Source organism: Lissotriton helveticus, chromosome 11 (assembly GCF_964261635.1).
Source record: "Lissotriton helveticus chromosome 11, aLisHel1.1, whole genome shotgun sequence".
NCBI classification, from domain to species: domain Eukaryota; kingdom Metazoa; phylum Chordata; class Amphibia; order Caudata; family Salamandridae; genus Lissotriton; species Lissotriton helveticus.
Genome location: NC_136072.1, coordinates 124,991,539 through 125,018,937, shown reverse-complemented (window position 1 = coordinate 125,018,937; position 27,399 = coordinate 124,991,539). Strand labels below are relative to the sequence as shown.

At 43.9% G+C, this 27,399-nt stretch overlaps 1 protein-coding gene across 4 annotated transcripts in view; it reads left to right on the top strand.

Moving 5' to 3' along the window:
- Window positions 1–27,399, top strand: part of MCF2L2 (MCF.2 cell line derived transforming sequence-like 2) — a 2,082,183-nt gene that overhangs the window by 997,266 nt on the left and 1,057,518 nt on the right. For all 4 annotated transcript variants that reach the window (XM_078665987.1, XM_078665986.1, XM_078665989.1 and 1 more), the window contains exons 14-15: window positions 7,051–7,157; window positions 20,930–21,018. In XM_078665987.1, coding sequence (XP_078522113.1) covers window positions 7,051–7,157; window positions 20,930–21,018 — 196 coding nt within the window. The remainder of the gene's footprint in view (window positions 1–7,050; window positions 7,158–20,929; window positions 21,019–27,399) is intronic.

The window sequence follows — 27,399 nt, the reverse complement described above, 5'->3', positions numbered from 1 at the left end:
CAGAGACAACAGTACCAGATCCAGGGTATCCTCCTTCCCATAACCGGGTACGGATCAGTCGCAATTTCTGAATGCGATGTTCGTCTTGGTCGCCAGAGTGGCAAACCCTACTGTTGTGCCTGTTGGCCCCATGGGTCTGCTGTCATACTCCCTGGGAGGTTTGCCACCTCAGTTCCCTTAGGCACCTCTCATGCCATTTATGCCGATGACTCCAGGGAGCTGGCCTCTCCCGATGATAAGTTTTTCGACGCTGGTACAATCTCTGGAGGGGTGAGTACCACTGGATGGATCTCCACGGTGCCCTCTGGTTTTGAACCGGCGCCGACTCGACCTTGACCGGCTTTCACTACTGTCCCGGTAGACCTCCCTTCGACGCCGATCCCAAAGTCACTGGCACCCCGTTTGGCGTCTCCAACACCGGTTCCACCTATGAGGTCTAGAAGAGAGGCATAGAGGTTAATGGAAGAGGAGGAGTACCAGGAACAACATGAGGAGGCTGAGGAAGGGGATATTGTGACCCTGATCAGGATTATGAAGGTCTGCAAGAAGCTAGTGGCCTGGATACTTCTCCTGAATAGAAACTCTTGTCTCCAAAAGGTCTACCAATGCAGGAGGTAACTTCTTATCACTCTGTGATCAGGAAGGCAGCGGATCTGCTGGAGTTGCCTCTACCCACAGCAGAATTGAAATCTTATATTTTGACAGAGGTGCTTCATTCCCCTCTTCTATCTTGGAACCTTTGCTCCCTTTCAAGGAGGCTTTGACTGATCCCATCCTTGATGTGTGGCAGAAGCCGATGACTGCTCCTACGGTGTCCAGGCCAGTAGCGAGGAGGTATAAGGTGGCTCCGGGGATCCTGCTTTCCTGTATTCTCATCTATCGCAGGAAAGTTTGGTCGTCCAGACCTCGTGCTCCTCGAAACAGTCTGCAGGGTCATTCCCATCTACAACTGTATGGAGCAATCTGCAAAGAAGATATTCTCTTTAGGCAGTATGCCTCTCAAATCAACAAATGCTACATGCCTTTTGGGTCGCTACATCCATGCACTTATGGACTCGGCAGGGAAGTGATCCCAAAACTACCGGAGGATGTTCAGGGCCTTTTTTCAGAGGTTCTTACAGATGCTCAAGCTGCGGACAGCCAAGCCATACAATCTGGTCTGAACATTGCTGATTTGGTTTCCAGGGAGATGGGATCGTCTATGTCGACCAGGGGGCATGCTTGGTTACAGGGATCTCCCTGAGACCTGCTTTTCGACTAAACTCGCCTAATTGGGCCCAAAGCGGACTCTGTGCTACAACGCTTTAAAGACAGTAGAGCCATGGAAATATCTTTGGGTCTCCAGTCTCAGTCCAGGGGCTTTGGATATCACAAGTGTTGTGGTTTTGTCAGAACCCTACTACCAAGGAATTCATAAAGGGATTCCCGGAAGGCATGAATGCATTTACATCTGTGCATTTGTCCACAAAGAGTGCAGAGAAATCTGAAGAAGAAAATCCTACTTAAGGTGTTTGAAGTGGATGTTCCAAGGCATGGGTTGTTTGGGAATGCTCACAAACATGAACATTTGACCCAGTCGCTTCCCATCCTGGAAATGGTCTGAGATTTATTCCAGTCGCCTTTCCACCCCCCCTCCCCCTGCCTTCTTGGGTGGGATTGGATACTGATCACCTATAAAGTTGATGGGTTATAGGGGAATAGCTCTCCATTGGGAAAGATATTTTCCTCTTGAAGAGGAAAAAAATTTGAAATAGAGTGTGTTTACACAGGTGTCGCTGTTTTCCCTCTGTGGAATTTTACACTATGTAGAAGTCCATAAACAGAGAATAGGACCCTTTGCGGCATGTCACATGGCATTCCCAGTAGCACATCTGCAAGGGCGCAGGTTTCAGCCATACTACTAGGAATGTTGGTTAATAGGAAAAAAACATATAAGTACATTCAAGTAGAGATATAAATCTTGGCCAATACACTTGTATTTTTTCATGACTAGGACCCTAAATCTTTTTGTTAATCATTCCCATTCCATTAGAATGGAACACTGAAGCAACTCTTCTTTGTCTTCTGTTTTTTCAGATTTAATAATCTAGGAGAAATGAATTAACATATTGAATGTTTGTTTTCATAGCAATAATGTATATAAATTGGTGCATATAAAAATAAATAGGAAAATATACTTTCAATATGTATTTTACTTTATGGTAATTGATTAGACCTGTAGAAAAGGGATTCTGAATCTCTATGTATTTTTACTAATTTTATATTTAGTGTGTTTACATTGAGATGGCTATTATGCCAATTCATGTAAAACATTTTTACTAGCAGATGACTGTAGCTTTGACTATTGTGGTAAGCAGACATTTGGGGAGGATCTGTCCGTATGCTGAAAGTGGCTAATGAAGGTAGTATTCTTCCTGTGATAGATCAAGAATTTTAAACCAGAAGCTATATAATACAAAACTGCCACATCTGGAGTTCGATCTGATATCCTCCATGTCATACCTATTTTCCTGCATGACCAAATAACTTTGCCCCTGAATATCACTTTAATATACTTTTATAAGTAACCTTAAATGTCCTCATTTATATGGTATACATACTGACGCATTTCTTTATAGAAAAAATATATTTTTTTATGAATTCGTTTTTCATTTCCTTACATTTTACTGACAATAAATGACCTACTGTTTATACAGGTTTTAAAAGAAAGGACTTATGAAGCAAACAGGCGGTGCCAAACGAAAAATTGAATTCTCAAACACCATCTCTTTTGGATGTTTGGACAATTTAAGTGCAAACCTATTAAGTACCGTTCTGCAGATAGTTTCCATTTCTCAGAAAACTGATTACAGTGCATTACAAAGGCATAATGAAACAATCCTTCACTGTCTCAAAAGATGCTTCGTATTTTCAGATTTTATTCTTTCCTGTAACCTGTTCCGTTGAAATATGACTTTCCTAGCTCGTGTCATAGCAGCAAAGCATTCAGGTATGCCTAACCTGTGTAATAAAGTCTTATCACTCTGGTTCTTCGTATGTCGTCTGACAAACTTTCGCTTTGGGAAGCATAGGCCTGGGGTCCTTGAACATGAAAGAAGTCCCTTATTTTAAGAAATTATAAATCTAACATTGAACATGCCATTTCCCAAATGCTCTGTCATCAACAGAATGTAACTGTTCTCAGATCATTATTATTGTGACTTTTTTAATTAAACAATTATTACCTTCCACATATTGAATAATTCCTATCCGGCCCTTATTTTTCATAGACATTTAATTTACTAATACAAGGTTGCCCCAGAGTAATTGATCTAGCTGACTATTGCGCATTACACTTACGTTGCATTGACCTAACTCATGAAGAGCCTGATGATAAAGATGGGAAGGTGTTCTCTGTGTATCTCCTACATTTCGCACAAATCTCTGACTGTTTTGGGATTGACAAAGAATTGAGGAATAGTCTTGGGAAACTATGGGGCATACATATAAGGAAATGGCGCAGAACAATGGAAAATTTTGCAGCAATGTGCTACGCCATTTCCAAAACACAGGGAAGTGCCATATTTACAAGAATACGGGGCACCCCTGAGCTTTCCCCCTGCACTGGCGCTAAAAATAGCTGCCTAGCACCAACACAGACACCCTTCTGCCATAGTGCAACAATGCCTGTGTTGCAGGGATGATTGTTTATGTGCAGGAAGGTGTTCTTTCCTGCACATAAACAATCATGAATGGCGATTTACTGCTTCTAGGTGTGCTGCTTTCGGCAGCCACAAAGCAATAGCAAAATGTGATTATTTAATTATTGTTTTTGTGCATGAAGGCACACCTTCATGCACAAAAACAATCATTAACCTTTTCGATGCGTCGGACGGCCAGGGGCCGTCGGACCTGCGCGCACGTCGGTTTCAGCCGCACCCCAGCGGAATGTCCGCCGCGGCGACGCGGTTAAATGACATTTTGCTCTTTTGATGTGTGCTGCACAATGCAGCACACATAGAAAAAGCAAAAACAAAGAGAAATAAAATGATTTCTCCTCGTTGTGGCAATCTAAAGTCTGCTATTCAGTGGCATTAGTTTTTTGTGCTGCCTCAGATTTACAGATCCTTGAAAAACAGGAGCAGTGTCAAAAAGCAATGGGTATTGCAGTGGAACAGCCACAGCAACACCCGTTGCACGCCCCTTTCACGCAGCTACCTTTTAAACATTTATTTTTACGAGGCTCTGAAGTCACTGGAACAGCAGTAAGGTGCAAGCTTGGCAAAAAAGAATGATAATTATAGGATTAGCAGAACATAAAGATCTATAACACGGATCGCATAGGGACTAATAAAGGAGGCAGTCATTAGTAAACATAACCACCCTTAGCCTGAGGCCTGATTCCTTTGACCGCAGACCCATCCATGCCATGTGTCAGCAACATGTGTATCCCTGTGGTTGAAAGCAAATTCCTCATTCTCAGGATAGCTCAGTCGTCAGCTCCCCCTTCTCCCACTTTACAATCGAAAACGATTGATTTATTGCGTGGCTTTCTGGGCTAGGGGTAGTGACAACAATGCTGCTTGCGTATAAAGCCTAGCTTATGGGAGTGGTCTATCAAACCAACAGCTGAAGCACACCAACACCTTCCATGCTGAATGACACATCTGTGTGGCAGCCCTGGACCAGCACCATAGAGACAACATTTAACCCCTTCGCTGCGGCGGCTAAGAAGTGTATCTGTTGCCAATTGAGCTATTAAAATCTGTGAAGTCACGCCCATTTCTCTGGACTGACTGAACTTTAAACCTACACTGTTATTGCAAGAGTTCCTCCTTTGGAGGGTGTGAACAGGAGAAATGTGATCTTCTCTTGGTAGCATTGTCAGAAAATCGTCCATCCATCCTGCTGAAAGGCATATGTTGAATAATATTAACAGTACTGAAAAATCGACTACCCTTGTGGTTGTGGTGGCAATACATGTATTGGCTGGCTAATTTTGTAAACTTAATTGATGTAACCCCTTCCATGCTCCCTCCTGGTGCTGCGCACCACCGTTGGCCGTCGCAGCCCCGCCCACCCATTAGAATGCCCGCACCGCGCAAAGGCTTTAAAGATTATCAGATTGACTCCAATTAAATAAACAAACTTTTACCTCAACGTGGGCAGGATGCCGCAGCAACAGAGACCTGCTCCTCATACAAATGCGCTTGGAAACAACTCAAAACATCTGGCTTACTGGCCACTCTCCAATGACATTCGAGCATCAGGTCTTCTCGTCTTCACGTTTTGCTATCCTGCCTCTGGTTTATCAGCCTCCTTCCAGTCACACATTCTCCATTTTGTCTCTTGTGTTTCACCTTTTGTGAAGAAGATTAAAGGGCCAGTTGGCATTGGCCATTTAGTCTTTTGTTGACTATGCAATCAGGGTGATTGTGCGTGTGTCATTGCATAAACAAAGGTGTTGTGTTTACAGTTCAGTTCAGTTTGTTTGTGCCTAAACCAAGGGCAGCCCTCCCCCAGAAATGGCTTGTGTTGGTAAATTTGCTAATGATCATTTCCTTGATCAACGAACATCGATACGATAGAGGAATGTGCCAAGAGGGAATTGTCTCCAACTAGTGTAGATTATAGTAAAACAAAATAAGGACCAAACCGTTTTTTTCCTGATGCTGCAACAAATAAACAACACTAAACAGAAGCAATCATTTCTCATGTGAGTATCAAAGCTTTTTATACACTGTTCTGCTCGGATAAAATCAAACAGCATTTTGTTTTTTAATTAACGTGGTATAACACTGCCTTGTAAATAAGGCCCCCTTTGACGCTATGCTTAGCGTGAAAGGGGTGGGCAATGGGTGTTGCGGTGGGCGTTCCACCGCAACACCCATTGATTTTGACACTGCCCCCTATTTACAAGGGAAGCGTAAATAGGAGGCAGTGCCAAAATTAGGACCAGAGAAAAACAGGTCTTAACTTGGCGAAACTAGGAGAAACACTTTATTTCTCCTCGTTTTTTCTGAGTGTGCTGCCTTGGATTGTTTATGTTCAGGAAGGTGACCCTTCATGTGTGATGCATTAAGCAGCACACATATAAGTGACAAAATGGCATTTCAAGATTGTTTATGTGCAGGAAGTGCCACCTTTCTGTACATAAACATTCTTCCCCGCAGGCAGACACCCTTGCATTATGGTGCAAGGGTGCCTATGTTGGTGCTACACTGCTAAGTGTAGCACCAGCACAGGGGAAAACGCAAGGCTGGACCATATTCTTGTAAATATGGTGCAGCCTTGCGTTTCTGAAGTGGCGGAGTGTGGCGTTAAGCGGCTAACGCATCACTTTCTTTGTAAATATCCCCCTATATGTCAGTCATGAAAGTGATTGCATTCGTCGTATCTCCACTTAACATATATACTTTGCGCAAGAGACATTCAGCAAGGAGCAAATCTGAGTTCAGGAGAGGTCAGACGAAGCTAAACAGCATCAGGGCACACTAGGATACCTTGCTTCAGTCCAAAAGTAACTTTGTGCTAGGACAGTGCTAGGACAGTATTTTGGGAAACATTATTAATTCTACCCCACCCACCCTGAATGGAGTCTGACAAAGCACTCTAAAAACAGATAAGTGCTCAAACATACCTTTGTGTCTTGGAATCCGAAAAATAATACAATAACAAGTGGATGTATTCTTAAGATTGATTACATTTACCATTAAATGTGCTTACAGTTTCATTACAGTTGATAAAATACAGTAAATATTCCTGCAAGGAAAGCGTAACAGATCCTGGGTATTCGTGAAAGACAGACAGTGGTATCAGTGCGATAAACATTCGACCTCTCCAGCTCCCATAAATGGTGCACAGGTGTTACTGTCAGTAGGAACATCCTGTATTTCCCCTAAGGTTACAGGAATGTTCTGCAGCATCATGTGTTGGCCAGGTAACCTCATATTATGTCTGATATGGCGAGTTTTCTTTCATGCTCAAGAATTCTTTTTTTTTGTTTTTTTTGCGAAAACAAATTCAAGGCAAATCAAAAAATGATAAAATCTGTTTATTTCGGTTCCCCAGCTACCCCCCGAAGACCGTCTGATGTTCCTGTCACACCACCTAAGTCTGTAAGTGAAGCAGAGCTCGCCAAGAGAAAAAATGTAAAGAAGACCAAGGGCGGCATTAAGGTAAGAGGCAGATCATACCTTGTTTTCAAAGATTGTGTTGGAAATTATTTTGAGAATTCATTTCCCCCCCTCCTTGCCCATTCACCCAGGGTGGAACATTTGCTGGCGTTTACACTCCACCTGGCCTAGTGCAAATAGGTTTATGCATTTCTATACCCCCACTTGATGTAGGTGTGGGGTTGATGTTTATTACCTTGGGCGACTTGTCCAAGAGGCGTGGGGCATTATGTTCCTCCTACTGCTCCACCTTATCTGTAGATGTGAGGTATATCTTTTTTCACATCCCTCATGTTACCCCCTACCTGACCCAGAAGAGGGCGTATATTTCTCCCCCTGCCTAACCCAAGGGTAAGGGCTTTCCATATACAGGACAGCTACATAGTGAGGGGACATCTAGGAGCATTGATCACGGTTTTTGCGCTGCCCTTGCGCCACGCAACGGGGCGCAAGGGCGATGTAAAACCTACGTGAGATTTATCAAGCCACGCAAGGCCAGCTTGTGTGACCCCGCATGGCTTGATAAATCTAGAGTAACAAAGCAGCGCATGTTGCTGCCTTGCGTTACTCTGCGGCATTCCATGGGTGGAGCGTGGGTGATCCCACGCTTCCACCCATGGACTTTGGTGCATTCCCAGATCGACAAATTACAATGCACTGTCTCCCCAGGTGAGGAGTAACGAGGAGAAAGAGCTTTATTTCTCCTCGTTTTTAAAAATATTTCTACATTTTTTGCATTCTGCAGCACACTAGAATGAAGAAAATGCCTCTCAGGATTGTTATTGTGCAGGAAGGTGTCCCTTCCTGCAAAAAAACAATCCTACCTACAACACAGGCACCCTTGCAACATGACACAAGGGTGCCTGCGTTGGTGCCAGGGAGACAAAAGTGTGCCAGCACTAGGAAAGGACAGTAATGCACCGTATAATGTTAAATATGGTGCATTCCTGCCCTTTATTTGCATGACATATTGGTAAACCCCCCCCGATGTCTATGTATAGTGATGTGCCTGATGATGTGCGACAGTGTTTAAATGTTTGATTACAAACAGGTATTTAATGGTGCTCTTGAGCGTCTTATATTGTGCTTGGGTGCTCAATTGTAAGTGTGTGTGTCTGTGGGCCAATGATTAGTGTTTAGGCATCTGATGGTGTATGTGTGGGGCAATGGATGGTGGGTGTGTGAACATCTGATGGTGTATATCAGTACTTGATTATGAGGACTGGCATATAGGCAAATCAGGCAGTACCCGGAGGACTGGTCTGACAGATCAGGGTGTGGTCTAGTTTCTTAGCTGGTTGCGGGAGGGTGTTATGGTCTGGGGTGCCGGTTTCTGGCGGCGAGTTGGTGGAATTCTCTTCCTCTGCAAATCCGGGCCATTGACGAGCTCTTTCAGTTTAGAAGGGCCATTAAGACCTTCTTGTTTGTTTAGTCCCTCCGAGGTGTCTCCTTTCCTTTCTGCCTTTTTGTAGTGCTGTGTTGTGTTTACCTTTTCAAAGCGCCAGGACGCCCCTTTGCTGGGGCAGCTGTGCGCGGTATAAATAAAAATAACATAACATAACATAACATACTGTTGATCACTATTATCACAAACATTATCTACAGCAAGCACCATTGCATAGTCTCCCATACCTTGCAAAACACATACATATAATATGTTTATCTTTACACATTTAAAGTGCCCCGATGTACAAATATGGTCCTCTTTTGTTTTAGCAATCTTCTTCGCTAAAGGTGGCCATTTTTAATTTTGTGCCCGGGCCGATTTTCTGACCCAGTCTGACCCCGTTGATTATGGCTGCCTGATGGGTAAATGGATGTCTGAATAGGAGAGTATGGATGTTTGATGGCAGGTGTATGGAGCATTTGATGAGGTGTGTCTGGGTTTTTATGGATATATTATGGTATGTTCCAAGACTGAATATGTACAGATATTTAATGGCATGCTTGCATGTCTGATGGTGTATGCATTTGGGGTGTGTGTGTCTAATTACATGTGATATAGTCCCCAATTGGCCAAAGCTGACGTTGGACGTCTGACGGCATGTGTGGATACGTGATGGTGTTCATTGTGTCCGATTGTATGGGTTGGAGAGAGAGAGAGAGAGAGAGAGAGAGAGAGAGAGAGAGAGAGAGAGAGAGAGAGAGAGAGAGAGAGAGAGAGAGAGAGAGAGAGAGAGTTTCAGATGGTGTCTTGGTGTGTGCTGATGATGGCTGCATGGGTTTGGGGGTGTATCATGAGGTGCATTAGGGCATCTGATGGTGGTCGTTTTAGTATGCTTGTGAGAATCTGATTGACCGTGCTCATGTGTCTAAATGTGTGCTAGTCTGTGGTCTTCTCATGGGTGTGTGCTTTTCATGGTGTGTGTGTGTGTGTGTGTGTGTACTAGTATATGTCGTTGCCTAATGGTCTGCTGAGTCTGTGGACATATGGTGTGGTTGGGAGCCTGATGGTAGGCTTTCTGACGGCTCCTGGTGGATGTGTATTCACGTGACGGTGTGTTCATATGTTCCCAGCGGCGAGATTTAGGTTTCCAGTCGCCCATCCTCGAACGTTTACTATTTGGTCAGATAAAAGGATGCAATTCCCTATTCTGTAAACATAAAATCAGGCCATGCCTACATCCACTTCACTATTTCTATGTTTACATATACCTGGAAAGCAATTTTTAAACCAGTGTCACTGGTGAAAATAGACCGCGATGCAACTCAGCAAGCAAAGCTACATTTCAATTATTTTGCTGCAAGTGTGCAACTGGGCACCAGAAATTCTCAGGATTCTGCTGTTTCCAGGCCTTTGTTCCTCTGCATTAACCGAATGCCATGCTTCGTCTCCCAGTGTGCAGCCCAGCAGAGCGGTAACCAGAGAAGACTAGGAAATACACTTTGTTCACACACCTGCTGCGTGCATAATGCAAATCCAATACCACAGGAGGTGTTCACACACTCCTATCTGTACAACAAAAGTGGAGAGATGACTACCTTACTTATCTCAGGGTTATACAGCAGGTACACAATTACACCTCAAAAATGAACTGTCTGTCTATGTTTTTGGACTGTTATTGTTGATTTCAGTGTGTAGGTGAAATTATTCGATAATGAGCCACGAGTCAGTGTAAATATCGAGTTATGTGCACACTTTTGCTGCACACAGTCAGCTAATGTGACAGTGCTTGCCATCTGTCACATTAGGCACACCCAGTCGTTATGTGCATACTTAAGTCTAAGAGTACATAGCTTCAGGCTCTGCATCTAGACAAGGGAGACTCCCTAAGCCAAAAGGACCTACTTCTATCCATCTGTCGGCCAGGCTGACTGGCAGAGAGCTGCCTTAGTCACAGCTTTCAGCTGAACAAAGGGGGAACTGTCCTAGTAAGCATTACCCTGAACTGGAAGCGGGAAGAACAGTACCACAGCAGAACCTGAATGGCAGGGCCAGACTGGCCAACGCAGGCACCAGGCGTTTCCTCAGTGGGCCGGTGTGGTGGGGGCCGGTTTTGTGGCCGTGGCGGCCGGTTTTGTCACTGGGGCCAGTTTTGCTATATCAACCCTATAACAAAAGTGGGAGTGGTGTTTCCTACTAGCACCCCCTCCTGCTCCCAGGGCCAGTCGAGCAGCAATCTGCCAGGGCGGGTTGCTGTCCCTAGTTCGGCCCTGCTGAATGGACCCCCCCCCCAGTGCAAGTATTTTTTTTTTATTATTAGCTAGCAGTATAACACCATAGAACAGAAATAGCACAGAAAAAAACAATACAATTAACCAAAATCAAGACACATGAGAGCACAGAGAGTAAAACATACAATGCCAAAATTAGAAGATGACATTAAATCAATTAATTACACAAAATAACTAAAACTAAAAGTCGAATTTTTCCCAAGAGCGTGGGCCCCTCGCTTTAGCTAAGGCCAGTTCTATTTCATAAATTTCTCTCAATAATACCCAAAATTCAGTAATACTTGGACTCACTGTTTGAATCCATGCCCGAGCAATGCATAGACGAGCACATGCTATAATAATTGAGACGAAGGATTTCGTTAGATTACACAAATCTGAACTTACCCCCAATACAATTTCCTTCTCTGTTATCAGATTGAGGAGAGTTATATTTACAGAAATGTGGCACTCTCCTTCCTTCTTCCTAACGCCTGTGCTGAAATTTGCTGCCGTGCGCCACGCACGCACCTTTGCACCATAGTGCAATGGTGTCTGGGTGAATCTAGCATAGGTTTAGTACTGAAATGAAACATTCTAGTTCAAAATACTATGCTTAGCCTAACTTTTAAACCTTTCCCACTTTGTATGTATGCTATGCACTGCAGCACACATGCAAAGTCTGAATACAAAGAGAAATAAAAGCCTTTCTCCGCAATAGCACCTATTTCAAAGGGTCACTGTTTTTTACTGCAAAACTCGGTTTACTTTTTTAATTTAATAGGGTTTTGAATAAAAAACCTTGGGAGGTTGCTTGGGAACACCCCTTTGGCGCTAAGTGAAGCAAAGCAAAGCCATGCGCGACTTTGCCTATCTTCGAAGTGATTTTCCAGCGCAAAACTAGTTTTGAACTGGAAAGTAAAATTGGTAAAAAACAATTTCGCGGCGATTTGCATCACTTTTGTGACACAAACATGGCGCACAATCTTAGTCAATATACCCCCCAAATGCATCTTAGAAAAGAAACAAAGGGCGTTTCTGTATCAAGAATCCGGAGACCTTCTCCCAAGGACATAAGGGCATATTTACAAGGGGATTGCGCTACCAGAACATTGCTTTTTCCAACGTCCTGGAAGCTTAATCCCCTGCTCCATATTTTCAAAGTGGCATTAAGACACTTTTTGTGGCTTAACGCCGCTTTGTAAATATGGTACCCTTTCACACAGGTATCTGCATGAAAGGGGCGTGCAATGGGCGTTGCTGTGGGCATTCCACCACAACACCCATTGCTTTTGATGCTGCCCTAGATTTACAAGGATCTGTACATTTGAGGCAGCGTCAAAAACCAACCGCATGCAAATAATGCCACAGTGCTACGCCATTTCCTTGTACATATGTCCCATAGTACATATGCCCCATAGCCACTCATCAGGTCTGAGATGCTTTGTCAAGTCCTGTGCACCAGAATTAGCTGAATACAGGACTTAATCTCATTGTGTGGCAGCACCTTCACACCCCAGTCTGCAAATCAGCCTGCTGCTGTGCACTTGTACAACAGGCGTGAGGAATAACCAACTGCGTTGAATGTACAAATGGTGCAATAAGTGCACAAATTGCAAGTGCGGCCCGTAGGAGTGGCCCGAGTCAAGGGGAACCTTTGGGTAGAGGTGGGAGCTCAGCTATAGTGAAGAAGAAAACAAAACATAGGGGCGTGAAATGGGTTTTGTCATGGGCATTCCACCACAACACCCATTGCTTTTGATGCTGCCCTAGATTTACAAGGATCTGTACATTTGAGGCAGCGTCAAAAACCAACCGTATGCAAAATATGCCACAGTGCCATGCCATTTCCTGTACATATGCCCCATAGCTACTCTCATCAGGTCTGACATGCTTTGTCAAGTCCTGTGCACCCGAATTAGCTGAATACAGCACTTAATCTTGTTGTGTGGAAGCACCTTCACACCCCAGTCTGCAAATCAGCCTGCTGCTGTGTGCTTGTACAGCGGGAGTGAGGAATAACCAACTGCGCTGAATGTACAAAAGGTGCCATAAGTGCACAAATTGCAAGTGCGGCCCGTACGAGTGGCCCAAGTCAAGGGGAACCAGTCAGTCAGTCAATTATCTTTATTCGATTATTGAAAATCATAAAAGAACGAGCAAAATTACATATCACCATTTCATCAGAGCACAAATTTTTACAAATTTAAAACAGACAATCATTATACAAAACACTAAATTTACAATGAAACATACATAGATATTTAAAAAAGATAAAAAGAAGGGCTTATTAAAACACAACTCATTCAAATAAATGAGAAAAGAGGAAATTCATTTTTCAGAGATAAAGTGCCTGTGCCTTGTACGATGCTTATTCAAACATGCTCCTGCAACTAGAAAACTAGCAACAGAGAAAGCTACTTTAACATTAGGGAGAAGTTGCAAAAACAACAGGGCTGGTTTTACCTGAATGAAGCCCTGGTTACGTAAAATGGGGAGCAAATACCTTTTTCTGATCTCAATGTAATGTCCGCAAAACATGATAAAGTGCATCGTGTCCTGTGTTGAGAAATAGTCACAGTCACATGGTTCAGCCTCATCAGGTCTAGTCCAAGTACTAAAGTTGCCCAGTATAAAATGAATTAAATCAAAACGAAATCTCGTTAAGAGAAAGCGATGATAAGAATTTGTTACCAGAAGGAGATATGGTTCCATTCCTGGAACAGAGGAAAGCATACAGTGTTTCCTTACCATGGTTTTTTTTTTAGCTCAGTAGCTTCCCTCTCCAGGGTATATAAATTTGTCAGAGTGTTCTTGACTAATTTTAAATCTTCATAAATTATTCCATCTGGAGATGAGAAGAGCTCCGGTCGGCCTGCTAAAGTAAGCTGCGTTTTCACATATCTTACCCATGGGATATTAAGGGCTCTATCCAGGGCTAAACAGTCTTTTAGAATAATGTGATTTAAGGTAAGCTCCTGGTTAAGCCAAGTTTTTATCCAACCAATCACTGGGGCTAGTTTTAAAATGTCAGATATATAGCCCAGGCCTAACTCTGTATGCAATGCGAAGGTCGGAGTTGATTGGGGAACAGAAAGCAGAGATCTCAAAAATTTGTTTTCTACATTCTGTATTTTGGTGGAACTAGTATGTCCCCAGATAACAGAACCATACTGGGCGACTGACAAACATTTTGCTTTATAAACTTTGATGATGCTTTCCATGGGACGGGCGCCCAGTTTTTTAGCAAAACCTAGCAGCCCTGCAGCCGCTCTAGCAACAGCGCTGCTTTTGACCAAAAGCTGGGGGCCCCAGGTACCCTTTTCATCAAAAGTCACTCCTAAGTATGGGAAAGAAGGGACTCTCTTGACCTCCTTCCCCGCACAGTAAAATGTTAACGACTTTCTTTTCCTGCCTGCGGCTCCAGCAATCATTACATGTGATTTTTCGGTATTAATTTTCATGTCCAGCAATGACATAAAAAGTCCAAAAGATAAAAGAAGTTTGTTTAACGCCACTCCAGAACGTGCCAATAGGACGGCATCATCCGCGTACAGGAGGACAGGTATCTTTGTCTCACCTGCACGCGGGATGTCACTATGGGATGTTGTCATTACTGCCTCAAGGTCATTAATGTATAAGGTAAAGAGGAGGGGGGCAAGTATACACCCTTGCCTGACCCCCCTCTCTGACCTAAAGTGACAAGTGCATCTTCCTTCCCTAGTGACTCTAACTGAGGTCATAAGATCTTTATGTAGCTCAGCTAAGTATTCGACCAAAGGGGGGTCAAGGCCCATGGCCAAGAGGATCCTCCACAGCTTTGCCCTGTTAACCAGGTCAAAAGCTGAGGAGAGGTCCATGAAGGCCATGTACAATGAGCCCCCCTTGGCGATCACGTATTTATTTAAAATTAATTCTAGGTTTAGGCACTGATCTAAGGTTCCTCTTTTGGCTCTAAAGCCATATTGTGCGTTAGATAAAATGCCCTTACTTTCTAAAATCAAGGTCAGTCTACCTAAAAGGACTCTCCCCAGAATTTTAACACTCGAGTCGATGAGGGAAATAGGCCTATAGCAGGCCGGATCTGTCCTCTGACCTTTCTTAAAGATTGGCACAATGGTCGAGTTTGCCCAGCTAGAAGGGAAAATAAATTCCCTTGTAACATTAAAAATGTTAGTTAAGATCTTTGAGCTTAGTTCAGGGGCGCTCTTAAAAAAGTCTGCATCTGGTCCTGGTGCCTTTCTACAGAGTGTGTCATTAATTGCTTGTTTTACCTCCTCCTGAGTAAAGGGAGAGATATGAATTGACGATTGTGGAAGAGATATTTCGCATTCTGTAGTGGTATGAGTACAACTATAGATGTTGCTAAAATGTGTCACCCACTGTTCATCTGGGATAATGCAGTCAGCTCTCTGATTATCTAATCCCACGAAATATGGGTGATTTATAACTGCCCAAAATTTGGCACTGTCTTTCTGTGTCTCCGGCAGTAACAAATCATTCCAAGCCTCGTCTTTTATCTCAGATTTCCTCTTCCTAATTGCTAGGTTATATTGTTTCCTTAATGACGCTATCAACACTCTGTCTCTAGGTTTGTTCTTTAGGGCCTTAAGGAGAGTAGAATGGGCCTTAGAACAGTTTGTGTCGAACCATTTGGGGCCCTTTGGCTTATTAGACTTTGCCTTTACAGTCAGATCTAGTTTGACTTGGTTACAGATAACACTAAAGGCCTCAGCCATAGTAGCGCTAGGGTTTTTATTATCCAAACAGATGGCGACTTCGCCAGCGACTTTGGCCAAAGTTTCCTGTAAAAAGGTTATTGGAGTGACTTGATCCCATTTGAGCCTCCGGTTTTGGTCTCTTAGCACAAGATCTATCGCACACGATGTGTCCGTCTTCCTTTTTCCCAAGACTCCTTGAGCTGACATCTCTAAAATCACAGGATTGTGATCACTAAAAACAGAAGTTTCTACCTTATAAACGAATACTTCAGGCAGAACTTTAAAAGATACAAAAATATAATCTATAATTGTGCCTGAATCATTGCCCACGTATGTCGGTAACCTTGGAACATTAGAACAGATACATGGTTCATAAAGGTTGAAGGTAGCCAAGAGCAATTCCAAAGCCTCACCACTTGAGGTATGTTCAAAATGCGGCGAGGAGGAAGAAAAAAATTCCTCTGGTTCCCTTTGACAACCCGCCTGGCATGGATGAATATTAAAATCTCCCATAAGGATCACCTCGTACCCATAGGAACTGTTCTCAGTGTGAGTAGATAAGAGATCCTCTAGGGATACCAAATGCTCGTTAGGAAATTGACTGGTCGGGGAATTATAAAAGTTAACAAGTAAAATAGGATGGGAGTTTGATGAAGTCAGTTCAACCACTAAACAGTTTTTAAATTTAGACTTAATGTGTCTAGGTTTACCTAGGACGTCAAGTGAAATATATACAGCCAACCCTCCCCTTGCTCTTCCTGCTTTGCTGGGGTCTGCAGATACAAAAAAATGAGAATAGCCATCTAAGGCCAAACAATCTAGCGTTTCCCACGTTTCCTGAAAGGCAAGAATATCATAATTCTTGATTATGTCCAACCAGTTCTTGTCTTTGAATTTAGCTCTCAGCCCGGCGATGTTCCAGCTCATAATTCTACAGACCCTGGCGCTTACAGAAGACTGAGATGACGAACCAAGAGCGGGCTGTGGTCTCTCCACATCATTGTCTCGACTTGGCAAAAGTCAATCATTTTGGTCCATGGAAGATAGTGGCGCAAAACGGTTAAACAGTTCTAGGGGCTGTGTAACAGGGTTAAGCATTAAAGGTTGATGACGATGAGCTGGTGCGTTGTTCCTTAAGTCTTGTCCCCATCTGAAGTGAGAGTCCCAGTTGGTATCCCACGCTGGGGCGGGAGTCCTTGGGAAAGATACATTCTGCTGTTCCCCGTAAAAGAATTTCAAAGTGAGGGGGACCACAGTGCCTCGTCTTCGTTGGGGGGGAAAGATATTTGCAAGAATATTGGGAAGAACGTCTTGATTTGAAAAGCTCACCGCCACACAATCCCCTTTTAATTTTTTGGGCCGATTTCCCAGCCAGGGGACCCTAGTTGCTGATTTAATTACACTTGCTAAGTGATGTTTTCCCCCTGGAGCTAGCCGCACATTGCTAGTTAGCCAATGTAGGGCTTTGCTACAAAGTGAATTAGAACTTTCCGCTATGCCTTCTTCCAGCGGGGGGACATTTGCGAGGACTAAGACCACAGGTGTGGCTTCAACAATGAATTGTAGAGGGTCCGTAGAAAAAGTTTGGGCTTGTACTTGTAATTGCGCTGGGGGAATGTTAGCCGAAGGAGTTGGGTCTGTTGAAGAGCATGCTAGTGTACAACCCTCATTTATAATAGCAGTCGAAATTAGTGGCGGTGGATTCTCCCCAAGCAGGTCTATTCCATCTCCAACACCCATGTCACCTCCAGCGACGACTCCCCCAGAGTTATAGCCCAGATGTTTAACTAACGTGGTAATATTTTCAAAGCCACTTTCAACTGTGTTTTGGAGGCCACCCAACTTCTTAACCTCTGCTTGCAGTTTGTCAATCTTAGATATGAGAGGTTTGACAATAGTGTTGATTTTAATCTCAATGAGATCTGCAATTTTGTCAAAAAGAGCTTCCTCAAAAGAGCAGATAGGTTGATTCTCAGCATGAGTCACTTGTTTGCGTTTTGGGGTAGTAGCCCTCTTCCGTTTTGTCCCTGAGCATAGCCCACCCCGCTTTGGAGGATTCTTTGTGCATTGACGTTTAGGTCTGGCTGCGTGCCCTATAGGAGATTGGTCAAGGGCAGAGGCCTGAGACTGTGTATCTTGGTCGAAATCATTATCATTATCATTATCTGTAGTACCCCCAGCAGGCAAACCCTCAGAAACCGGGATTGCATTATCCGGTGTGCCAGGTATAGGTTGGGAGGTAATGTCAACAAAGGTGGCTGCACTATGAACATCTTGCATGTTAATGTCATCAGTCACAGTAGTGACAAGTGTGGTTGGGGACAGGCAAAGCAAATCAGGAGATTGGCTCAGCCCCAATGACTCCCTCCTTTGCATGTTGATTTTCTGAACAGTCTGAACAAGATAAGTGTTAATCCTATTTTGCTGAACTCCGACAAGTTTTTTAGACATAGCTTAGTGTTTGAAAGGTATTGAAGTTGTGCACATGTAACAATGTAAGTCGAATCTTGAACAGGCGAGACTTACTTGAAAAATGATCGCTGAAGTGAATCCTGCAGCATTTCTGGCCCTGCCCCTGCCTCCTCCTCCTGCCGCTGAGGGCCGTAGAGGGCCCGCCCTTTGCCCGGGCTTAGCCCCGGGCGTCCCGCTCGCGTCCCGCGACGCGGGGTTCCTCCTCCCTTTATGGTGCCTGGAAGCGCTCGCTGGCGCGTGATGCGTCACCTCCTCGCGCCGCCGCGAGGCCTGCCGGGAGTTGAAGTCCCCCCCGGAGCGGCGGCGCAGATTCCAATGCCCAGGAATGACTCTCGGCGGTGGCGGCCAAAGCGTCAGCACAGGTGAGTTGTTTTTACCCTGGAATGACTCTCGGCGGTGGTGGCTGCAATTCTACCCAGTTAGGATCAGGTAAGTGCCAGGTAAGTGCCAGTAATTGACTCTCGGCAGTGGCGGCAGGTGCGTATGTTTCCCGGCGCTCTGCCGGGTTCCTCCTCCCTTTATGGTGCCTGGAAGCGCTCATTGGCGCGTGATGCGTCACCTCCTCGCGCCGCCGCGAGGCCTGCCGGGAGTTGAAGTCCCCCCGGAGCGGCGGCGCGGATTCCAATGCCCAGGAATGACTCTCGGCGGTGGCGGCCAAAGCGTCAGCACAGGTGAGTTGTTTTTACCATGGAATGACTCTCGGCGGTGGCGGCTGCAATTCTACCCAGTTAGGATCAGGTAAGTGCCAGGTAAGTGCCAGTAAGTGACTCTCGGCGGTGGCGGCAGGTGCGTATGTCTCCCGGCGCTCTGCCGGGTTCCTCCTCCCTTTATGGTGCCTGGAAGCGCTCGCTGGCGCGTGATGCGTCACCTCCTCGCGCCGCCGCGAGGCCTGCCGGGAGTTGAAGTCCCCCCGGAGCGGCGGCGCGGATTCCAATGCCCAGGAATGACTCTCGGCGGTGGCGGCCAAAGCGTCAGCACAGGTGAGTTGTTTTTACCCTGGAATGACTCTCGGCGGTGGCGGCTGCAATTCTACCCAGTTAGGATCAGGTAAGTGCCAGGTAAGTGCCAGTAAGTGACTCTCAGCGGTGGTTAGAGGTTGTAGCTCAGCAATAGTGAAGAAAGCAAAACAAAACATAGGGGCATGCAACGGGTGTTGCCGTGGGCATTCCACCATAACACCCATTGCTTTTGATGCTGCCCCAGATTTACAAGAATCTGTAAATTTGAGGCAGCGTCAAAAAACAACCGCATGCAAAATATGCCACAGTGCCACACCTTTTCCTGTACATATGACCCATAGCCACTCTCATCAGGTCTGACATGCTTTGTCAAGTACTCTGCACCAGAATTAAGTAAAAACAGTACTTAATCTTGTTCTGTCGCAGCACCTTCACACCCCAGTCTGCAAATCAGCCTGCTGCTGTGCAAGCGCACAGCGGGAGTGAGGAATAACCAACTGTGTTGAATGTACAAATGATGCCATAAGTGCACATATTGCAAGTGCAGCCCGTAGGAGTGGCCCAGGTCAAGGGGAGCCTTTGGTTAGAGAATGGAGCTCAGCAATAGTGAAGAAGAAGAAAGCAAAACATAGGGCTACGTACAACAAGAAGATAGGAAGAACTTGGGTCTACTTTTAATGCATACAGCAAGCAAATACTACTAAGTGAGGAAGGTGTCTGCCATTTTTATGCAGCGACGACAGGGCTTGAAACCAGAATTCTTTGGAAGTGACATTCCTATCAGTAGCAAGTGGGGGGAAAATGAGAAAAAAAAGTTTCCACAGTGTGAGGGTCAAAGAAGTTATGGATGCTCAAAAGGCACAACAAAAACAGAACTGACATATGGGTGTAAGTCCTGCCACTATATGGCTCCAATGAAGCTATCACCGTCACATGCCAGACCTCATAAAAGAGCCTGTGCCCTCAACAGGCACAGGTGACTTATGGTAGACGTTTCCAGCCTGATACATTGGAAATATTCAAAGAAGAAGAATTTGCAGGTAGAAGTATCTATCAGAAATGTTCTTTCCCTGTACATAGTCATTGTAAAAAAAATGTTTTTACATCGGTCTAAAGCCCTCGGACATAGACAATAACATGGTTGCACAATATAAAACAAGGATAGCAGTAATACCATAATGCTCCCTTTGACTGATGAGATCACAGAGCTGACTGCTTGAACCACCCTTCGCCACACAAGAGCATCTGAGCCGAGAGGAGTTCAGAGATGGCCAGAGTGTAAACTAGAGCATACATGGCCCTTAAAACCCTGGTTACTTCCCTTTGATGCCAATGTCTGGGACTTGAGAGACATGGGGAGCAAGCAAAGTGTCATAGATAAGGACAAGACAAGTGCAGCAGCTGTCACGCCAGTCTACCTTTACTTCTGTCTCTCAGATATGGGATACATATCTCTTGCTACATCAAAAAACTTCAATAACCTGTGTGGAATGCACAGATTGAGTCAGCAAATCAGATTATTGTAGACTGCTGGCTATCACTACTATTGCTTTAATATTAGTGAAAGTCTGAAAGAGGGGCATTAAGATGGAGATAGTAGTCTTCCTTTCTTATGGGTAGTAGTGGGGGTTACTTATTACTCACATTCTGCCAGGTGAGAACAGCTGTTAATTATTGTTTGCCTAGTCCTGTGCCTATATCTACAGCTCTAGCACACAACTGTTGTCTGGGCAATGTATATCAACTCATGCTGTCTGAGCAGATTATTAACAATGTATAAACACCCTCAGCAGAGGGCAATAACCAGTACATTGATTCGGAGGAGGAAACCGACGTTAATATTATATGCATCAAATTAATAAGTACATCTGAATTTATCCCAGAAATCAAACTGTATTTGCATCGTAAAAAACGAAGAAAAATAAAATCTTGAGCTACAATTTTTTTTTAATCAAGTCTCTTTGAAATACAGATTGAAGTGATGCACGAGGCCAGTCAAGGAGGATCAAGTCGAATCCTTGTAATGAGCGAAAGTGAAGAGAATCTCTCTACTCGTAGGAGGTAAGAACAAAACCATTACTATCATGTCAAAAACAACATTTCATTAATAAATTGTGCCTACTAATAGCAACAGTGAATGAAAATTCATAGAACAACATGGGTCAAAGCAGAAGCTGTGTTAAGGAAACCCTACTTGCCTGATCTAACTTAACCTATGAGTGTGTGGCACTTGATGGGTACCTCATTCCTAGTCAGCAGCAAGAACAGCTCAACAGCAGATTCCACTGCCAGTCCAGCAATAGGGTTAGTGTTAGGGTTAGGGTTAGGGTTAGTGTTTTGCTGCTGCCACTGTTTGATCCTTTCAAATTAGCATAGCTTAAACTGAAGTGAGTGGTATAGATAAGAAAATGTAGAATCATCACACTCACTACATTAAAACACATGTAATACAGTTGCTAACTGACAAGGAGTCTCGTTGATTAGGTGGGGAAAATTACCGGATGGTGAAATGTACCCAACAGGAAGTGTTTGGTACAAGGTGATTTTGAAATCAAAGCCATCCCATTGGCCCATTATCTATTGTTGACAGGCAGGGAGTGAACCCTGGAAAGACTCTTAATGGATGTGTGTGATGTGTAGCTGCAGACAATTTTCACGAAAATGCTTAGGCATTTGTTCTGAGGGCTCAGTTATTTCCGGGTGGTAAAACAGCGCAAGGAAATACTGTTAAGACATAGTGCGTTTTCCGCTGGACATTGATAACTTGCAATTTCTGTTGTTTTTTGCTTTCCTAGAGTTGTAAAACCCAGAATCAGGACCTCTTCTCTCTGGTTAAAGCTTGCCTGTATTGTATGGAAAAATATGCTTGCTCTGTAACAATCGCTAGTCCTACAGTCAGTAGCGTCCAGTAACATTAAAAAAATATATGGTGGGGCACCATGCCCAAAAAACTCTCCATATTTGTTGTGCTGGCACACAGGGTCCCTTTGCTCCTCTGCTTTCCTCGGCGGCGACTAGGGGCAGTCCAGCAAAAAGGGAAGGACTTCCTCCCTTGTGGAAAATGAAACCAACCAAATCAGGATTGGTTGGAGCAGGCTAACGCAGTGGTCATTTTGAGGCGGGGGGCCTGCGGGTGCAATCCCATGGCTGTTTCTCAACCCTGGAATTGCTAGCTCTGAAGTGCGCAGGTCAGATTGGCCGGCCCTAGGCAGCCGGCCAATCTGACATACGCACTTGCAGGGGGCTGAAATAAGAGTGCAATTGTACTATTCAGCCAGCACTCGCGCAAGAACAGCGTGATCCTGGGACACATTTTAATTAAATGGTACTTACTGTCAATATTATGAATAGGTTTGCTTGCTGCACTCGCAGCAGGTGGGGCGACGCTACTCCACCATAACCTAGGAGCTGCTGCTGCCTACAGTTATCTGCATAGGACTCAGAATGGTAAATTGACTTTAGCCACCTGTTTGTACCCGATTTGACAGGGCCACTTGGCAGACAGATCATTGGCCCTGGCACCAAAATAAAAGTGGCCTCCGTTAGAGAAATAGATAGCTTAAAGAGTGGCCTAAGTTTGCAAACTGAGGCGGTTTTGAACTTGTAAAGATGCTACATAAGCGTTTTGCAAGGCATGAGAGGCTTTATAGATTTGTGCTTGCTAAAGCAATGTTTGTTTTTAATAGCACGGAATTCAACAGTAATAACCGACCCAGCAGTCAGTAAAACAGGCCCACAAACTGCCCATAAATAAACACAGCCCACACACTGACCTTTGAGACAAGCCAATCAGGCACAGCCAAATTGCCCTATAGGCCAATCCGACACCGCCACTCGGAATAAGAAGCTTAATTGTACCTCCCAACATTTGTAGGTAACCAGGTAGACCCATCTTATTTGCACAATCTCTCCTGATAAAATTGCAATATCAACCACTCTTTTGCTAAGTTTCCATTAGTTATAAACTATGAGCCTGAATCTCAAACTGTCCATTGCATTACGATGTAGTGCTACCAAACGTGAACAAAACTTGCAACGAACTAAGTTTTAAGTGCGGAGTTCTCCACCTGACTAAGGTGTCTCCACAGACTGTACACTTTAGTAGTAAATGTGGGAGGCACACAGAGGCGTGGGTGGGGAAAAAGGACAGACTCACTAATAAAGGAGATATGATTAGGGAATAAGAGGGAATTAGGGAGGGTGAGGGAACATCTTAGGGAGGGATATCACCCACCCACACAAAAGAAAGTCAAATACATTACTATGGCGGTGGAGACATGTAACTTACGCTTTTGTACTAAGGGGCATATTTACAAAGAATTGGCATAGGGCAGCGCCGCAAGTCATTTTGCTGCGCTGCCCTGCGCCAGTTTGAAAGGGCAGGAGTGCACCAGATTTACAAGATCCTTTCAGCCAGCGCACACACTTGCACCATGGTGCAAGGGTTTCCGTGTTGTTATGACTGTTTTTGTGCAGGACGGGACTCAGTCCTGCACAAAAAAAATAAAAAATCATTGGAGGCATTTTCCTCTTGAAAGAGGAACAAAAAAATGAGAAGAAATAATGTTATTTCTCCTTGTTACTCCACCCCTGTGGAGGCGCACGGTGTCAACACATTTCCAGATTTACTCCATATTGTAAATCTGGTAATGCGTCAAAACCTATGGACATTGCAGGGGAACACCAAACTTCAACGCCCATGGCACTCTTCCCTGATGCAGCGATTTGCGCTGCATTGATCGCTCCATATTTATATGGCCATAAAAAGCCAACAGGCTTTATGTGGCCTTGTGGATATGGCTAAGTGATGTGCACCACCAGAACAACACAAAAAGTTGCGTTTTGATTGCGCACAGGGCTTGTAAATAAGCCCCCTAGGGTGCCTTGTGAGTTTGTGAATACCACAAGTAGGAAACTTACTAGAAAGTGTAAATGTACTCACAAGTGTAACTTTAACTTAGCTTGGTGAACCAGGCCCTGTGTTTATTTCTTCTGCAAAAGATAGATTGCATCGTGAGGTTTCAGGAGTGGCGATAGATTGTCTCATTTGCTGCTGGAAGGTAGACCATATGTAGTCCAAGAAAAGAATCCTCAAGCCCTTGAATTTACCAAACAATTTAATTTATTCCATTGTACCCTTTCCCACGATTGGTCAATGCTATCTATTCCCTAAAAAAACCGATTGTATTTTTCCCTGTTCTCCCCTCCTCTCCTGCACCAGTCCCACAACCTTTATCTACAAAAGGCTTAATTGCCACAGTGCTGCTTGCAGCATCCTTTTCTGGTGAGACCCTCTTACAGTGTTGGGATCGCTTCCTTCTTTGCACCGCACAGTGTGCTGCTGACTAGCTTGGAAGGTTTTCCATATGGAATGTTAGGGAAGTGATCGTGCGTGTATTTGTGGAGATCAGCTGGAAGAGGCTGTGCATGACGGTACACAGCTCCTGATGGGACCTGCAAATATACAGTTATCATCTATAATTTACTATAGGAGTTATCACAAGGAACAAAGGAGTCCAGTTTCTTTGTACATTTTAGATTGAAAAGGATAGGAAATGACCCAACTTTCATTTCCCACCCTGTTTAATAAATACCTGGAGGTATTCATTAAACAGGGGTTTCCAAGAGGAGTGATAAAAGACAACAGCGTAGAATTGGTCTCCAGTAAAAAAAAAACATAGAAGAGTATTTGTGTCTCAGGAGATTTAAACATGTTAAAGCTTCAGTGTATTAATCGTAATAGCTCAATTCCATCTCTCAACCAATCCATTCCCATAAGAACAGTTTGTAATTGGGCATTCGTGAAAGAAACGATTGGAAAGCTAATGTGAGAAAATTACAGTGAGCTCATAGAACACCCCGCAGTGAAACTGGAAAAACTATGAATTGATGCTGACTAGAAAACCCAGCACCATGTCGAGATCAGTGTAGATAGCGATGGCTACTGTAACAAGCATTTGCAATGCCGGTCTCGCATTTTAGAAACTTTGACCAATTGGTATTGTAAATGATAATGCCTTTTATTATTGCATTATATAAATCAAAGGCATGGTCATTTACAATGCCAATAGGGAATTAATAGAATTAATTGATATAATAGCAATATTACGTGTTTACAGGAGTTCTGACAACTTTTGGGTCTGGTGCCACTGCACCTGCTGCACCAGTCAAATCATGTCCATGTTGCCTGTAAGGTAACTGCACTTGTGACTGCCTGTTTAGTAGTAAAATATTGCTATAGTTTGTGGTTAGTGGGGTTCCTAGAGCTTTGGGCCCCAGTGTCACTACACCGGCTGCACCATCTCAATAAAGCCTCTTTCAACTGCAAGGTAACTGAAAATCGACTGCTGGTTTAGTAATAAAATATAGCAATATTATGTGTTTAGAGAAGTTTCGACAACTTTTTGGCCGGGTGCAAATGCACCTGCTGCACCATTCACAGCATTACCACGAAAGGAAGCTCAACTGCAGAAATAAATGTGAAAGGTCTTTATTCACTAAGAAAAACATTGCTTTTGTATAATCTTACATATAATATATCTTGAAGATTAATACCTATATAAGTGTGATTACCCTGTTTAACAGTACACAATTTATCAACCTGAGAAAGATGGCGATGGCCCACCAGATTTTGAACTTGCTTTCTGAAGGAATGTTAATAGATGTGCTCAACTCGCTGAGTCATTCTCCTGGTGAAAGTGCACGATACACCTACAAGAACCACACACTGCATCACAGACCCACAATGGCAATGGCTTGTTCTCACCTGATTGCAATACAAAGGATCCACAGACTGAGTGACAAGTAGGGTGGTAGTTAAATGCACTCAGACTGGATAGCAAGGACAGCAATCATCCAGAGCCAGAAAGCTAGCTAACTTTGTGCATGGTCAGCAGAAGAGGTGGGGGTGACCTTACAAGGAGCCTCGATGTATCTGCATAAAAATACCCTTTAAACAAGCACTAACAAAATCCAACAGATCCAAGTTTAATAAGCCCACACATGTAACAGTATTAGTGCATCCCTGCATTTGCATTCGTGAGATTATTAAAGCAAGACATATTGGCTTTGACAAAGCTGTTTTGTGTGAAAAAAGGAGAAGGACACATGGGAATGTTTCACACATTTGCAAATTACAGAATTAACATAGATGGAAATTCAATAGGAAAGACACAAAGGGAAAGAACAATGGGGAAGAAAGAAAGGGAAAACATGCACATTCCTGACTAAAACATTACTGAAAGTCTGATACACTAAAGAAAATACAAGCTTTTTGCATGCAATGCATGTATGAGTTAAATCATTTAATGTATGATGATTCAGTGTACCTTTAAAATGATGTGAACTAGACCATCATGCATTGCAAGACTAAAACTACATTGGAGGTCGAATACTAAACCGAACAACCAATAGCATGAGGTGAGAGGAAAATGCCCACACTACACATTAAGAATTATTAATCGTCTTGCAGGCAGCTGCCCTCTCAATCTAGCCCAAAAAGGGATCAAGAACGAGTCATAAAGCACACTTTCCAAACATATTGATTACAATTCTTCCGTATGCAAACCTTGTCAAATGAGGTTCCATGACAAAAATCAAGAAATTAAATTTGCCACAGTATTCAACATAATTTTTCTGCAGCATGAAATACATGAAGTGTTTAACAGCGTCAATGAGAAGTGCGCCTATCAGTCACATCAGCTCCTTATGTCGTTTTTTCAGGAGTGGGTTTGTGCACAAAACAGCCAAAGCTAAAAATGAAGACAAAGAATGTGAAACACTTTCAAATAGGTACAGGACAGACAGGAAGTGGCGGCTGATTTATTGTGTCTTCACTCAGATAGGAGAAGGGTGCAGGCAGCATCTCCCCAGGAAGGAAAATGGGGGAGTATGTATGGAGCTGACGGAGACCAGGTTTCCAGGGCACGATCTCAGATGAGGCTTCAGTTGTGTGCCTGTCAGCGGAGTATTATTCTGAAGTCACGGTTTCCAAAATAATACTGTAGCATCAGGGGAAGGCGATGCTACCCCTGACCTAGTAGTAACAAAACAAGTTTCTTACTTGTAACTTTGGTTCCCCAGTATTTGTAACTTTCATAGATTCCCATGCTTTTGTATCATTCCCCGTCGTCAGAATGGGAGTCTCTGTAACAAAAAATAACATAGCAGTAGGTACAAAAGAGAAAGGAAAGGACTAGGCCTCATTCCCTTTTGTAGCATATCCGCCTCTTTTTGTAAAAGAGACCAAACTAATCATCAGCCAATCAGAAGAGCCTCACCCCTTAGCACCCTCCTGAAGGAACCTCAGAGCCTCAGATTTTCGCAGTCGTTGTGTAACAGTAACCATATCTGCTGGAGGCTGAGCTTTCCTCGGGGAGGAGGGTGGGCGCATGGGAATCTATGAAAGTTACCAATACTGGGGAACCAAAGTTACAGGTAAGT